Source organism: Myotis myotis, unplaced genomic scaffold (assembly GCF_014108235.1).
Source record: "Myotis myotis isolate mMyoMyo1 unplaced genomic scaffold, mMyoMyo1.p scaffold_m19_p_17, whole genome shotgun sequence".
Classification (NCBI taxonomy): Eukaryota; Metazoa; Chordata; class Mammalia; order Chiroptera; family Vespertilionidae; genus Myotis; species Myotis myotis.
Genome location: NW_023416321.1, coordinates 13,709,854 through 13,725,978, shown reverse-complemented (window position 1 = coordinate 13,725,978; position 16,125 = coordinate 13,709,854). Strand labels below are relative to the sequence as shown.

The 16,125-nt window shown below is 43.9% G+C and overlaps 2 protein-coding genes across 3 annotated transcripts in view; one reads left to right on the top strand and one right to left on the bottom strand.

Moving 5' to 3' along the window:
- Nucleotides 1-6,686: 6,686 nt before the first annotated feature.
- On the bottom strand, nt 6,687-9,379 carry LOC118671378 (60S ribosomal protein L10-like). The gene is made up of 2 exons (XM_036339505.1): nt 9,259-9,379; nt 6,687-7,437 (listed from the first exon to the last, which is right to left on the bottom strand). Exon 2 carries the CDS (start codon nt 7,408-7,410, stop codon nt 6,766-6,768), a length of 645 nt encoding a protein of 214 aa, XP_036195398.1. The 5' UTR covers nt 7,411-7,437; nt 9,259-9,379; the 3' UTR covers nt 6,687-6,765.
- Nucleotides 9,380-9,621: 242 nt separating this feature from the next.
- The window catches only part of NMT1 (N-myristoyltransferase 1), a 32,733-nt gene continuing 26,229 nt past the window's right edge, over nt 9,622-16,125 (top strand). The window contains exon 1 of one of the 2 annotated variants that reach the window (XM_036339504.1): nt 9,622-9,790. Coding sequence is in view for 1 of the 2 variants with exons in the window: in XM_036339503.1 (XP_036195396.1) it covers nt 9,660-9,790 (131 nt within the window). In the remaining variant the exon portion in view is untranslated. The remainder of the gene's footprint in view (nt 9,791-16,125) is intronic. The other variant, XM_036339503.1, reaches the window with a different exon arrangement.

Below are 16,125 nucleotides of genomic sequence, written 5' to 3'. Positions count from 1 at the left end.
TAAAGCTAAATTCAATCAACATCATAAAGACCTTAGGTTTCAGGTTTGTCTAAAGCCTATTTAATGCTTGAAATGTTAAAAGATGCCACAAGGGTCAGAGCATGAGGAAGCTTAGGTGAAGCCATCAGCCAGGACAGAGGAGGTGGTCTATGCTGGAATGCCTCAGGACCTCAGCTCTCACTCCACAGCACCCTTACCACCTAGGTCTCTGCTATGTAGTGTGCTAGTTTAGATTATATCGTCTGACTCCCACGTCCAACCTGCGCACCAATCATTGAGCTTATTCTACATGTCCCCTTTGCTCCCAATTTAAGTTGTATTTCTACCTTGTCAGAGAATGCTCTTCAATTCATATCTCCATATTTTAGTCTTAGATTTATAATTAAACCTATTCAATTTTCATTATCTGTTCTTTTGCCAAACTTTTCCAATCATCTCTTAATTAGCTGAAACTTGACCCCCTGTAGAATTGTCAGCAGGAGTTCTTGAATATAAGATTTCTCGAGTTCTGAAAGTTTAAAACTAATATCCTTGGCTCATACTTTTTACTTGAGTTTTAAAAAAATGTTTCTTCACTCTTACTTTCTGTAATCCTGTCATGTAGTGTTCGTTTCCTTTTTTTAAATAATGTTTTATTTTTCAATTACAGCTGATGTACAATATATTAGTTTTAGGTGTACAAACCATATAAATGATTAGACATTTACATAACTTATGAAATGGTCACTCTGATAAATCTAGGACCCATATAACACCATAATACTTTTTAAAAATATTTTTTATTGATTTCAGAGAGGAAGGGAGAAGGAGAGAGATAGAAACATCAATGATGAGAGGGAATCATTGATCAGCTACTCCTGCACGCCCTACACTGGGGATGGAGTCGAAACCCAGGCATGTGCCCTGACCGGGAATCAAACTGTGATCTTCTGGTTAATAGGTCAATGCCACTTCGGGCTGACACCATAATATTTAATAATTATTTAATAATGGCCCCAAAGCCTAAGAGAAGTGAAGCTGGCAATTTGGTACACCGAAGAGAAGCTATAAAGTGTTTATTTTAAGTGAAAAGGTATGTATGTATAGGAAAAAACATAATATTCATGGGGTTTGGTACTATCCACGGTTTCAGTCATCCCCTGGGGGTATTGGAAAATATCCCCATGGATAAGGGGGACTGCTGTACATAAAAGCACCTAATGGTGCCTTACGCACAGTAGGTGGCCCTTAACTCTTGCTCTAACTCCTTTCCCTCTCCCTAAACTGTACGTCTGTGCTCTGCTTCCTTTAAGGTAGTAATTGTCTCTCTCTTCACCCTAATATCCCAAGTGCTTAGAATAATGCCCAGCAGAGCATGGACCCAATACATGGAGGAATGAAGTACTTCAATATCATTCTCTGATCACGTCAGTCACTGGAACCTTTCTTCTTAACATCAATAGCACTGACAACCACCACCCAATAAATAGGATTGCATCTCATGATCAAAAGAGCCATTTGGTCCAAAGATCCTTCCAGAGTTCGAATCTCCTCCACATCATCCCTCCTGTCTATATGTGGATATGTCCAGTGTCAGGGAACTCACTCACTGACTTTTTAAAAAATATATATTTTATTGATTTTTTTACAGAGAGGAAGGGAGAGGAATAGAGAGTTAGGAACATTGATGAGAGAGAAACATCAATCAGCTGCCTCCTGCACACCTCCCACTGGGGATATGCCCGCAACCAAGGTACATGCCCTTGACCGGAACCAAACCTGGGACCCTTCAGTCCGCAGGCCGATGCTCTATCCACTGAGCCAAACCGGTTAGGCATAGGTTTGTGGTTTTCAATCCTTTCCCTATTCCAGACATATCAGAGGGATACCCTGACCCATGGCTGGCTATGGCAGTGATAGGGATAGGAACATGCCTGCCCTTCCCCCCAAATCATCAGGCTCTTCCTGGGGCCTTTTGTGAGGAAACCCCTGCAGATGGTTCTGCTTTTCCCAGATACTGCCTCACAGTAAAGTGAGCTATTGGTGTACAAATGGGGGCTTTGTCTTCTAAGTCGGCATCCTTGTGGTCTGATTTGTCAGCAGCAGCTGCATCTGGCTCTGGGGCGGTCCCAGAGGAAAGGCTGAAGGGCGGCTGCAGGGGCTTCATCCCAGGCACGTCCTAGGAACTGAAGTTCTGCCTTTGCCGGTTTTTTTTTTTGAGGTGATGCCTCAGGGCTTTTTCAGTTCAAACACACATCCTCCATTATTCGGGATGGCAATAATGATCTTTGAGCTGGCTCTAGCTGCTCACACAATCTCTCTCCATCCTGACAATGACCTGCATCTCCGTCACCTCTGTGTCCTTAGCATCTAGCACAGCCGTGGGCAAACTACGCCTGCGCGCCCATTTGAAATGAATAAAACTAAAAAAAAAAAAAAAAAGACCGTACCCTTTTATGTAATGATGTTTACTTTGAATTTATATTAGTTCACACAAACACTCCATCCATGCTTTTGTTCCGGCCCTCCGGTCCAGTTTAAGAACCCATTGTGGCCTTCGAGTCAAAAAGCTTGCCCACCCCTGATCTAGCATGATGCCTGGACTATATCGCTGCTCAAAGTTGTGTGTGATGAACAATCCTCTGAGTCCGGTAGAGGTGACTCCTTTGACTCCTGGCTCTTTGACTCTTGGTCTTAAAATTAAACTTACTTTCTGTGTGTTTATTTTAAATAAATATTAATGTGCAATTAAACTTATACCGTACCTCACAAATACCATTAATATTTATTCTTTATTAAATAGCTTTAAAAAATCCTCCCAAAGGTTCTCACCAGCTAGAAGATAAAGTCCAAACTCTTTAGCCTGAAACTTAAGGCCTTCAGTGACTTGGACCCTGATCACCCCTCCAGACATGTCTCAACAAATGTCTCACCAGATGAGACATTTGGGCAAGGCCAAGGCGATGGTATTTTAGTTATTGTACCAGACTGTGTGTTAAAACACCAGGTTCAAGTCTGAACTCATATTAAGAAGCCGTGAAACTTGGGGCAAATCACTGAACTTATCGTTTTCTCATTGTAAAGCCTGCCCTGCTCATTGCACAGGGTCAAACAAGGCAGTTGAAGGTAATGATCAAAAGAGACCATGTATCAGTGCATTTTGTGGGCAATAAAGCACTGTCCAAACATAAGGGGTAACAAAACTGTGTTCCTGCCTCTGCCCTTTGCTTGTGTCATTTCCACACCCTGAAAGCTTTATCCCTTCTTCCTTACCATTCACTCATTTACTCACGCATACACCCAACAGATATTGATGGATGTCGCAGGAGCCTGAACGCACTGTTTTCTCATTGTAAAACAGGAATAACACTGTGTGCTGGCCCGATACACAGGCCAGGAAAATCCAATCTGTTCTCCGCCCTCACAGAACATAGGGTCTTGTAGGGGGAAATGGTTACAAACTGAACAATCATCCAGACACAAGTAAAATTGCAGCTGTGACTTAAAAGCTCAGGAGTGGGTCCATAGGGCCTGCCCTCAGAAGCTGTAACAGGGGACCCAGGATTTAAGCTGTCTCCAGGGCCAAGTTCAAAGTCTGCTTTCTCCAGGAAACCTTTTCTAACAGTGCCCCAGAGAGCTGCACCCTCGCCCTGCCCCCAATTTCAGTTAACTTATCTACATAGCTCATGTCATCATACCCAGTTGTGCCTTGTTATTTTGTTTTCTAGTGAGCCTGGTTTTCTGGATTTCACTGTAAGTGCCTTCTGGGCAGCGAATGCCTGGCACGCTCTCTTATATACCACAACACCAAGCAGAAGGCAAACTCAGTGTTACATGAGCTCTAAGCTCGTGTGTCAGGGATGTCATTTAATAATGGCCCCAAAGCCCAAGAGGAGGGTACCCTACCTGAAAGTGAGCTCCACCTCCCCATCCCTTATTTCATGATTGTGCCCCTGGCCCTGTTCTTCTTCAGAGGAGGAAAAACTCTTCCCTAGAACATCCAGTCTACTTCCTGGTGTGCCATCTTGCTCCAACAAAAATTTGATCATATCTCTCCCCAGCTAACAATCTTCAGTGGCTCCTGAGTCTTCAGGACAAAGCCCAAACTGCTCAGCATGGCACCCACATCCCTTCATGGTCTGACTCCAGACTAGCTCTCCAGCCTCAACTTCCAAAATGCTCCTCACACTCTAAGCCCCAGTCATATCATTCTTTTTCTTTAAAATATTTTTTTAAAATATATTTTATTGATTTTTTACAGAGAGGAAGGGAGAGAGATAGAGAGTTAGGAACATCGATGAGAGAGAAACATCGATCAGCTGCCTCCTGCACATCTCCCACTGGGGATGTGCCCGCAACCCAGGTACATGCCCTTGACCGGAATCGAACCTGGGACCTTTCAGTCCGCAAGCCGACGCTCTATCCACTGAGCCAAACCGGTTTCAGCTAAAATATTTTTTAAAATATTTTTATTTGGAGGGAAGGTGGGGAGTGGGAGGTAATCAACCAAAGACCTTGTATGCATGTATGCATAACCCATGGATGCAGACAGTGGGGGGATGAGGGCATGGGGCTGAGGGGGAGGGGGCAGCGCGGGGGAGAGGGGGGCGCTAGAGGAGGTCAATGGGGGGAAAAGGGGGGCATATATAATCTTTTCAACAATTTTTAAAAAAAGAAAAAAATCAAACCTATTTGAAATGCCTAAATAACATATATATATTTCAGAGAGGAAGGGAGAAGGTAGAGAGATAGAAACATCAATGATGAGACAGAATCATTGATCGGCATGCCCCACACCGATCGAGCCCATGACCAGGGCATGTGCCTTGACCAGGAATTGAACTATGACCTCCGGGTTCATAGGTCAATGCTCAACCACTGAGCCATGCCGGCTGGGCCAGTCACATCAATCTTGTTGCAGTACCTCAAAAGCACCTTACTCTCAGGCAGCTGGGCTTTCACACCGTCAGCCCAGAATATTCACCCTTTTCTCTGCTTCCCCTATAAAAACTCAGCTTAGCTGTCTTTTCCTCCAGGACCCCTTTCCCAGGTTAGAGAGTCCCTCCTAGGCTCCTGCTACATCCCTGTTCCCCACTCTCTTATACACTATTCTGTACCTGTTAGTCTGTGTACTGACCAACTCATGGAATGAACCCAGGGCACCGACTTTGTTTTATCCCCGATTCCCTAGTTCCTCCCATAGAGCCTAACATGTCGTGAGTGCTCCAAGGTATCGAGTATATGCAACCTGGCTCGTGTCTTCCTAGGCCCATTGGAAGAAAGGGTACCTGAGATGTTGGGAGCACAGCAAGGGCCTTGATCTGTTTTTCTCTTTATCACAGTAGTAATGCAGGCTTCTTGGGAAGGGAAATACTTTATTAGGTGTTGACTGTCCCAGACACTTTACTAAGTGTGTTGTGTGCATTGTCTCATTTCATGGATGAGGGTATTCAGGCTCAGAGACTTGCCTACCTACGGTCACTCACTAGGCAAAGGCAGAGCCAGGACCCAGGGAGGCCCTGGCTAGGTAGCGCAGTTGGTTAGCATGTCATCCCAATACGCCAAGGTTGTAGGCTCGATCCCTGGTCAGGCCACATACAAGAAACCTCAGTGTTTTTCTCTCTCTCTAAAATGAATTTTTTTAAAAATTAGAACCAGGGAGCCAGACTCTGAAGCCTGTTCTCTTAACCACTATATTCTGTCCCCAGTAACAACCATGAAGGGATAATGGAGGTATCTATATGAAGAGCAATTTCCAGAATGTGCAGAGCTTCACAGGCACATCCCTCAGTCCCCTCTGGGCCCTGCTGTACCCCACTTCCTTCTTATAATGCTCCTGTCAGAACGGGTGAGTAGGAAGAGCCAGCAGAGCTAAATGGGAGAGTCCTGCTATTCTAGTGTGATGAGGTGCTCAGAAAGCCAGGAATGTTTACTTTGAAAAAAATAAGAATTTTAGGAAACCAGCTATTAATTGTAGAATATGTAACAACTACCTAGGACGACACAGGATTATGTTTCTACATAGCCCCATAAGGCAGAACTTAGCCAGCTTTCCACTAATGAGAGCTGTCCGAAAGGGAAAGGCTGTCTTTTATTATTTTTTAATCCTCACCTGAGGATAAGTTTTTATTGATTTTAGAGAGAGAGGAAAGGAGAGGGAGAGAAGAGAAACATCGATTGGTTGCCTCCCATACGTGCCCCAACCGGGGATAAAACCCACAACCTGGGTATGTGCCCTGATCAGGAATCAAACCCTTGACCCTTTGATGTACAGGACAACACTCCAATCAACTGCGCTACACTGGCCAGGCCAGGAAGGCGGACTCTTATGAGGGAGTGGGAAGGAACCAATATGAAAACGCTTAGAGCCTTAAGAAAGCATTTATATGGAGTCCCAATTTAGGAAACTTTACATTGCCCTGTGACTGTAAACTCAAAAGGCACCAAAACCACATGTGGTCATATTCAATTATCAAGTGGTCATTTTTTTTTAAAGTTACATATACTCAATTTCTTTCTTTTTAAAAAAATGTTTTTATTGATTTTTTAGAACGAGAGGGAGAGAGATGGAGAGAAAGAGAGAAACATCAATGAGAGAGAAACATCATAGATCGGCTGCCTCCTGCTTGTCCCCCACTGGGGATAGAGCCCAGAGCCAGGCATGTGCCCTGACAGGGAATGGAGCCTGTGACCTTCCTGGGTTATGTTCAACCACTGAGTCTTTTTTTTTCATGGATGGAAAGTTGACTTATTGGTGGGTTTAAGGTGGAGGCAGCACCGAGACTCTCACGAGTGCAGGGCTCGCCATTTGTCCAGGGGACCACGATTAGGGATGTATTTGACCCCACAGCCATCTGGGATGAGGCGCTTCTTGACCACCAGGTCTTCAAACTCATCCGCATTAAACTTAGTAAAGCCCCACTTCTTGGAGATGTGGATCTTCTGGCGGCCAGGGAACTTGAACTTGGCTCTGCGTAGGGCCTCAATCACGTGCTCCTTGTTCTGCAGCTTGGTGCGGATGGACATGATGACTTGGCCAATGTGGACTCTGGCCACTGTGCCTTGGGGCTTCCCAAAGGCACCCCGCATGCCTGTCTGGAGCCTGTCAGCCCCAGCACAGGACAACATCTTGTTGATGCGGATGACGTGGAAGGGGTGGAGCCGCACTCGGATGTGAAAGCCATCTTTGCCACAACTTTTCACCATGTACTTGTTGGCACAAATACGGGCAGCCTCCAGGGCTTCGGAGGAGAGCTGCTCATATTCGTCTGACACCATGTGGCCACAGAGTGGGAACTCATCCACTTTCGCCTTCTTCCGCCCCAGGTCAAAGATGCGGATCTTGGCATCAGGGACACCTCGGCAGAAGCGAGACTTTGGGTACGGCTTGTTCTTACAATACCGGTAACACCGGGCAGGGCGGCGACCCATGGCGACACCAGGATCTTCAGTGGCACGCTGAAGGGAAAGAGATCAATTTCTTTTTAAAAACATAAGGTTAAAATTTATTATTCAGAAATCATGGATTCTACAAAATCTAAGTGAGGATTCTAACTTGAAAAACCCTAAGAGAGAGGGAGTAAGAGCCTCTCTCAGGTCCCTTCTAATTCTGAAATTCTCAGAGGTGCTGGATTCCAGAATTTTGGATTTGGATTTGCATTCTGAGCTTGGTCATGTTCACACTGCCTGCCTACTTCCCCGAAAAGGCTCTCTGCTGAGCAAGAACAGCTCTGTTTGCAGTAAAATACAAGGCAGCATCTTACTTAAGCGTTGCACTGCAAGAATGGCAGTGTCCAGAGACCAACCAGCACCTTCTTTCCCTATAATCCCTCTTCCTCAGTCATGTTTCATTAGCCTTCAGTTAACCTCTGGGTATGTGTGAGAAAAGAAAATGCAGGGTTGGGAACTGGAATTCCCGGTGTGGGTTCTGGTTCTGCAACTAGGTATCATTGTGAATTTTTTTTTCAAGCACAGTTTTCTTCAAGTCCCCTTCCCTATGTACTTCCCAGGGTTGCATAGCTACAACAGGTGAAACTAACACATGTAAAGTGTACTATTATTATCTCTGACCTCCTCCACTCACCGGCAGCTGCAGGTAAGGTGGTATGTCTTGGCCCTGCAGAGATGGGTGTAGGTGACAGCTCTCAGCCTGAACAGGTGTCTTTGCCCTCCAAAGCCAAATATAAACGATTTAAGATTATCTGATTTGGAAAATACTTCTGATCTTGCTACTGATATAAAAACCAAAAGTTGACAATATTTAGCTCTTTTATTTGTTTCCTTGAGTCAGATGGGAACTGTCTCTTCCCATGTTGAGAGTTTCCCAAAGGCAAAGATCACTTCCCTTTTTGGCCAAGGAACTCTTTGGTGTTGTCTTTTCCGCTCTGACCGGTTTGGCTCAATGGATAGATCGTCGACCTGCGGACTAAAGGGTCCCAGGCTCGATTCCGGTCAAGAGCACATCCCTGGGTTGAGGGCTTGATCCCCAGTAGGGGGTGTGCAGGAAGCAGCCCATCAGTGATTCTCTCTCATCATTGATGTTTCTCTCTCCCTTTCTCTCTGAAATCACTAAAATATATTTTTTTAAAAAGATGTTGCAGTTACTTTCTAATAACTGATGTCCTTGGGTAGATGTACCCACAATGGGGCTTTTGTAGTGATAAAGAAGTAAGAGGGCCTAAGGGCAGACAAATGAAGATTTATATACTGATTTTGCCACTTACTAGCTATGTGACTGTAGTTTAACCAACCAATATGGGCCACATTTCTTCCTCTACGAAACAAAGGGAACAGAGCCCACATTCTAGGCTTGTTAAAAAGAATTAAATGAGAAGTTTGAAAATCTTTACCACAGAGCCTGGTATATAAGTGCTCAATAACGAGTAATTGTGGAGGATTGCGGCAGAGAATGAAAGGGACACTGTAGGGTGGAGGGGAAAGGGGCCACAGAAGGGATACAGGCGATGCAAACAATAAAACAAAAGAAAGGGACACTGTGTGCGGAAGGGCTCGGTGGCGACCGGCACCTGGAGGTCCTGAAGCAGCAAGGTCTAATCCGGCAGCCAAGTCTCCTGGCTCAGAATCAGTGCTCCGCACATCACAATCCACCGCCCCTCCTGAGGCCTTGATCTACCAACCACCAGAGGCCGCGCAGAGTCCCGAGTAAGGATGGCGGCCCGGAGCCAACCTGGCTTCTTGCAGGAAAGCCTCTCTAAGACGGCTTGATGCATTCAGGCTCCGGGTGGGTCACACACGCGGGCCTCAGACCCTCTTACTTACTCGGAAATGGTAACGGTCCTTAACGGCAGTCAATAACGGCTCTCCAATCGCCCCGGCACTAGCAAGGGCAGGCTGAGGTCAAACCTTGGCTTTTGGAGCCTCCACGCCCGCAACCCTAAACTTACGCCGAACTACAATTCCCAGCATGCCACACGGCGCCGGCCATCAAAGCCCAACGCCCAGTGTTTCCGAGTAGTGGAGGCCCTGGCCTAGGACGGCTTCCCCTCATAATTTCTGGGTATTGTAGTCCACCTTGTTCCGGTTTCCGGGGAATGAGTCGCGCCCACTTACGTCTCCCTTCGCCACAAAAACTACAAAACCCAGAATATAGCGCCAGTTCCCCTCATCCAATAGGAACCCCCCATGTAGCGAGGCGCGGAGGCCGGCTCTTGGAACTCAAGATGGCGGACGAGAGTGAGACAGCAGTGAAGTCGCCGGCCCCTCCGCGGCCGCAGATGATGGAAGGGAACGGAAACGGCCATGAGCACTGCAGCGACTGCGAGAACGAGGAGGACAACAGCTGCAACCGGGGGTAACGAGATCCTCGGAGTCCAATTCCTGTCCAGTCTCCCACCACCTGGGTTTCTGGGGTGCGGGGAAGTCACCGGGAGCTTTAGTGTAACCCCACCCCCATATTCTTATTGGCTGAGGCATTGAGATTCTGCCTGGTGATTGGTTACTTTCCTTGTCATTTACCAGGGTGGGTGCTCAGTATATTAAGGGCCGGAGACATTCAATACTTTTATTATATAAAAGTTCTTCTGTGTGTGCTTCAGGCGCATCCCGGAAAAAGAGCCTGTAGGATGATGGTTTTCGATGGCACAACACAGGTCCACATAACCGTACAGTTCAAAGGGAACGTTACTTATAGAGGTGTTGTGTGAACAACGTGATTAGCAATAACTAATAAAACACTTCGCTGCGCTACGTCTTCAAGGAGGAAGTTAACCAGGCTATACAAACCATAATTATGTTGTAAAATGTCCCTACCAGAGAATCTGAAAATATAAACTCACCTTATAAACCCTACACAACCACTGTGTAAGAATGTTTTGATGTATAGGGTGTCTGTTGCTCCACATAATTCACAAGTTGCCTGAACAATATATAATTAGGTCTTCCAGCATATTGGTTCTGTTAACTTGGCGAAGTCGCCTCAAGCTTCAAGAAATTGAGTGGTGATGCTTCTTGGGCGGTGCTTGGGAGTGGGTTTAATTCTGCATCTCCTGGACGTTAGGGTCTTGCCTACAGGTAACTGTATGTCCCCCGGGCAGGAGAAATGTACCGGGCGTTTGAATGTTGGGTTGTGTTTCCAAATCAGTTTTCACTCTGTAAGCCACACCCCGTCATTCCTCTTCACGTGGTTGCAGTGGCTGGTGCTGATGCTCACTCTCCCTGTCTATGTCTATATCTATATTTATGTGATGTTAATGGAAAGTCATGAAAGACTGTTTTGGATGTGTAACTTCCGCCGAATCTGTGGTCTGACTTTCATAGCCGCCTTGTCATTTGCAGTATTGATGGTATTGCTGGAGGTAAAGGTAGAAGGTTGATGTCTTTGGATAAACTTTTTAAAAAAATTCTGAGAGAACATAGGATTAGTAAAGTGGCTTATAATCTACCTGTGATGAACCCTTAGGTTAAAAGATCTATTTCTCAGCCAGCATTAAAAATGGGAAGAAGGTCGAGGAAAAGGAAGCTTGTCAATTTTGGTTTCATAAGACTATGTTCTTTCGCTATAACTCCCAACAGATCTAATGTAATAAAAACCTTGTTTTGAAGTTTGGGATTCCTAAGAATGGAAGAGCTGAGAAAGAGGAAATAGGAACAGAAAGAAGGGAGAGCGCAGCCCTTTTGAATGGAGATCCCACTCGTAGATGAGAGTTGTTGAATTAGAAAGTCACTTCAGAAGTGAAAGTACAGTTTCTTTGCTCTCTGTGTAGTTGCTTTTATTTTGTTTGTGTTTTTTTTTTTTTCTACTAAACTGTTGCTCTGACCAGTGTCTATAGCTCATTAATGGTTTTTGTTTCCTGTAATCAATTAATCATTTTGCAAAACTCCCCTGGTTAATTAAAGTATAACAAAGTGGTAACCTTAAAAAACTTTGAATGGGTTTCTTTTATTGGTGGTGGTTTTGTTTACAGTTATAGTCTGGGTGAACAAATTAAGTTTATTAGCATCTTGAACCTAGAGGTCTTTATAAAAAATGAGTTTGGAAGTGGCAGGTGAGAACCAAAGGGCCCAGCCTGGTGGACAGGGTCTGGTTTTGGCATTTAGATTCCAAGGTAGACTCAACACTTTCCTGTTAATTGTCAGAGTAAACGGTTTTGGGAAGAAGCCGTGTGGCACGGTAGGAAAAGCACACACACTGGAGTCATTCAAACCTGGGGTCAGCCCTGGCCACTGTGGCTCATTTGGTTGAGCCTGGTCCTATGCACGGAAGGGTCTCAGGTTCGATTCTTGGTTAGGGCACATGCCCCCGTTATGGATTCTGTTCCTGGTCAGAGTGCGTATGGGAGGCAACCAATTGATGTTTCTCCCCCCTCCCTTCCTCTCTCTAAAATCAATAAAAACATTTTAAAACAACAACAAAAACCCTGAGTAAAAACCTGGTTCTGACACTTAATAATCTATGACCTTGGGACAGTTACTTAACCTTTAGTTGTAGGGATTAATAAGATAGCATTTGGAATGAAGTCTTCCCCCTCCCTCGTAGTCTTCAAAGCTTCCTTCCAGCTTGCCTGTCTGCCCTTATCACGTACTGTATTTTTTGTAGCTTTTATCATAACATTAGTTAAGCAACATAGGTGTCCAGTCCCTGCCTCACCTGACTCTAAGGTGCCTGAGAACAGGGTTCATGTCTTTGAGATGCCTGGCTCTTAGTGTGCCTTCATGAATATTTGCTGGATGAATGAATGGCAAGTGTTAAAGTTCTTACCCAGTGTTGGTGGAGTTTCATTTCTCCTCACTGAAGAGGGTGAGGTTGAGGGTGAGGTTGTCAGGTTTTTCTTACATATACACTTTCTGTCCTCAAATAAGTCCCATTGTAAGCCTTACTACAGATTTTGTGAAATACCTATGGAAATCAATGATCCCCCAATTTACTGTGGAAGTTTTCCACTGCTTTTTGGCCTCTTGAAAATTTTATTGTCTTTACTTGTACTATTTAAAATGTTTTCAAAGTGATATAAAAGTTGAAGGGGAATATCTCCCTTTGATGCTAATAATTATAAAGTATAATATGCAATTAGGTCAAACTCACCCTTATTCTCCTAGGCCTTTCTTTCAGGATGGGCTCACAGTGCTTTATAGTAATGAAATGAGCTACATTCATGCGCTGGAATAACAGGAAATTCAGCTGTGCTATTTCCTTATGTTCCTTTGTGTATAAGTTCTTGACTTTTCTTGTCATGTATTTCTTCCCCAATTAAACATTTGGTGAGTCTAAATTTCATATGTACATATGAATGTGTAAGTGCACATGCATACATATACATTGTGTGTGTGTGTGTGTGTAGATGTATCTGCCTGCAGTTTTCCTGTCAGCTTTTTTTTTTTTTTAATTCACTCAACAGAGAAAAGGAGGGCAGTATTTTTACCCTGGTAACTTGCCTGACGTAAGTTAATTACCCTCAGCAATTGAGAGGAGGGTCAGACTAAGACCACCGTTATGCCACTTACCCCAGCAGTTCATGATCCATCTACATATATCGCTTATTTGCTTGTTTGTTTTTCATGAAAGGCTTTCCAAGAAGTATCACTAAAGAATAAACCTTACCAGCTGGCAGATTTTGGAGTACCAAATAGGTAATATTTATCTGGGTGTTTTGGAACAGGAAGGAACTTTTAAACTCTTTGGTTCCTAGGAGTCTTTGGAATTTATGTTGCAATGTCGTCTGTACCATTGAGATGCTGTTAAGCCATAGGTCAAGAACCCTTTAATAAGGGCCTCTTTTCCGTCCTGTTCTCTTACTCCAGGGGACAGGTTAAGATGGGTTTTGAAAAGCTTTCCTTCTTCCTAATTATGCATTATTATCCCATATGAAGAAGCTGAACAGAAAAGAATGGTCTTTTTTAAAGGAATTTCATAAGCTATCCTTGCTTTTTTGATTTCTTCAGATTCTCCAAAGAGTTATTCTTTCCGTATTTATTTGGTGGCTTATCACTGCATCGAGCTCTTGGAAAGAAGAAATCTTTTAGTTTCTTTTTCGTAATCGCCCCCTTCAGCTTTTGGTTTTTCAAAACTAGATCAAAGCAGAAATGAAAAGAGAAGCCTCATCACTGATATCAAATAAGTGTTCTAATTTTATTTCCCAATTAAGTGGCAATTAAAAAGAAACTCATCAAGAACTGCTTCAAAGAGAAGAGACTGGAAAGCAGAAGAAACGAAAAATAAATTAGAGCCTATTTCAGGGAGGCTGCTCGTGGCAAACAAGTTCTGCTGATTTTTCATTGTTTAATGTGCTCACTCCAAAATGTCCCAGCTTTACTAAGTCTGCAGTTAACCTTTTCCCTGTGAAGTTTGTAGATTTTAGGACCATAGATTTAGTAACTTGAGGAGGATGCTTCTTTAGCTTTTCCTCTCTAACTGTTTATTTTAAATCTCTACCCTGCTAGCCTCTCTTATAATTTTTCAAGGAGGGTGCTTTTGTAATTGTTGCATTTAGGGCACACACACACAAAGAAACTAAAATTCTTTAGTGGGGTTAGTCCTTCAAACTTTTTTCTAGTGCTGCTGACTTTGAGAGGCAACTGAGGAGGGTTCACTGTTGTTAAGTGTTCAGTAAATGTTATACTTTGTTATTTTTACTATGTGCTGGGCACTTAGACATTGCTAAGCCCTTTGCATGGATTATCTCAGCTCCACTGCCGTTATAACTGGTTTAGCTTACGTAATGAGGCTTGGGATTTGCATCTTCACCTCTCCATTTCACACCCTGAAGGACCCATTATGAACTTACGGATTTCTTTTCCCTACTGCATTGACTTCTACATCCTGACTCTATGAGACTGTGAGTCCTGTCTTCGGATCCATTCAGTAACCCAGGGAGGGACTTACCCTAACTAGCAAGCCAGTTGGTGATGGAGGTGGCTTAAAGGTGGCCCCTTTAAACTCTCCTTTATGGACCAGAATCTTTTTCAGAGGTCATTCCAGTGTGTGAAATTGCTGCCATTATTGAGTCATTGCTCAGAAAATTACTGAAAATGGTCTCTGAATAGCATTTGACTTGACCTCGGCGTTGCCAGGTTACAGTCTAGCTCACCACACCAACCCAAAACACAGTTTTCCTTTATGACAGGAATTGGCTTCATCCTCACAATTCTGGCTCACTATCCCAGAGAGGGTAGAGGGTGGCAGTAAAAGCAATCTTCTGTAATTCCTTCCCACAACCTGCTGTTTTTCACAGGCCTCCTAGGGTACTTCGATGGCGTACTGAGTGTTTTTTCTGTCATACAGGATTCACATCAGTTTCTTACATAAATAACCGATTGGTGGAAATTTGCAGAGTTTGCATTACGTGATCCTGCTGTCACGGTGGTAGAGAGGATAGGCAGTGAGTATGATTCATACCAGGTGGTTTCTACTTGGGCACTTTTGTAAATGCCACTTTGTTCACCTCTCCTTGAGCCTGCTGAGCACTAATAGGATTGCTGAACGTATCATACTCATGAGTAAATTGATCTGCAGAAGGATTTCCTGATACCTAAAAGTGGAATCAAAAGGCTATTAGAAGCTAGGATGTATCTAGTAAGTTTCTCTGGAAATTTTGGATTTTAGCCCAAAGAATTAATTTCCAGTTTTTAGGGGGGGGAAACGTGACTGAAAATTGTGAATTTTATTTTCTGGACTCTTTTTCTGTTGATCTCATAATTAAAGCTAAACCTGTGGTCTGTGTTTAAGACATTGGAACCATTTGATGTAGTTATAGTGGAGAGTTTTTGTTTTAACTCTTACAGGAATAGGATAGGTCCTAAGGAGAGAGAAGCAACAAATAAGAAAGTTGATCATTTAAAATCTTAACCAGTAGCTCTAATGAACACAGCATGTCCACTACTTTCATAGAATATTAATATAGCTGTCCTATGGAAACATTACTAAAGATGTTTTCTGACCCTCTTTTAAGCTCTAGCTTTTCAGAGTTGTATTTTAGTCTGTTATGCCTGGAAAGCATCAGTCAGGCATATATTTGTTGAATTTTTAGCTGTGTGCTCAGCACAACTAGAACAGCTGTATAAGATGCAGTCACAACACTTAGGACATTTTTAATTTCATTGGGAAGCCAGGAAGCAGCACATTGTTATATATAAAGTATTAAATTGTTTGGGAGATTGTACTCTTAAATCAGGCATCAAGGGGACATTATAGTAGGCAGAGGAGGGAGGCTTTCCATATAAAAACAATGTGATGAAACAGTGTTCTTGTGGCTTTGGAGATTCTCGGGTAAATTCTCACAGGGAATGACTGTAGTGTTGGGAGAAGACTGGGCCAGGTCTTTAGAGATTGGTGGCCTTTCTCGGTACTGATTGGTTAGTTGATGACCAGTTTGCCTCACATCTTGGGTCTTGGTTTCCTCTCTGTAAACAACAAGTCAAGTTAGACAGCCCTGATATTCCTTCCAGCTCTGGTGGGTTAGCTCCCACAGCAACAGCTTTCTGTTCCTCAGCCACGCGCCCCCGAGCGGATTTTGTCGTTCAGTGGGATGGGGAGGAGGTCCAGGTTAAGATGATTACTACTTATCTTGTCTGGAAGTTTGCTGCTCCTGTAGTTTATCTGTCAGCTTGCCCTTCCCTCCCACCCACTCACAAACCTGGCACTGCATTTGGTTTCTAGAAGTAAGTACTGAGGTTCATTTTCCATCTCCTCCC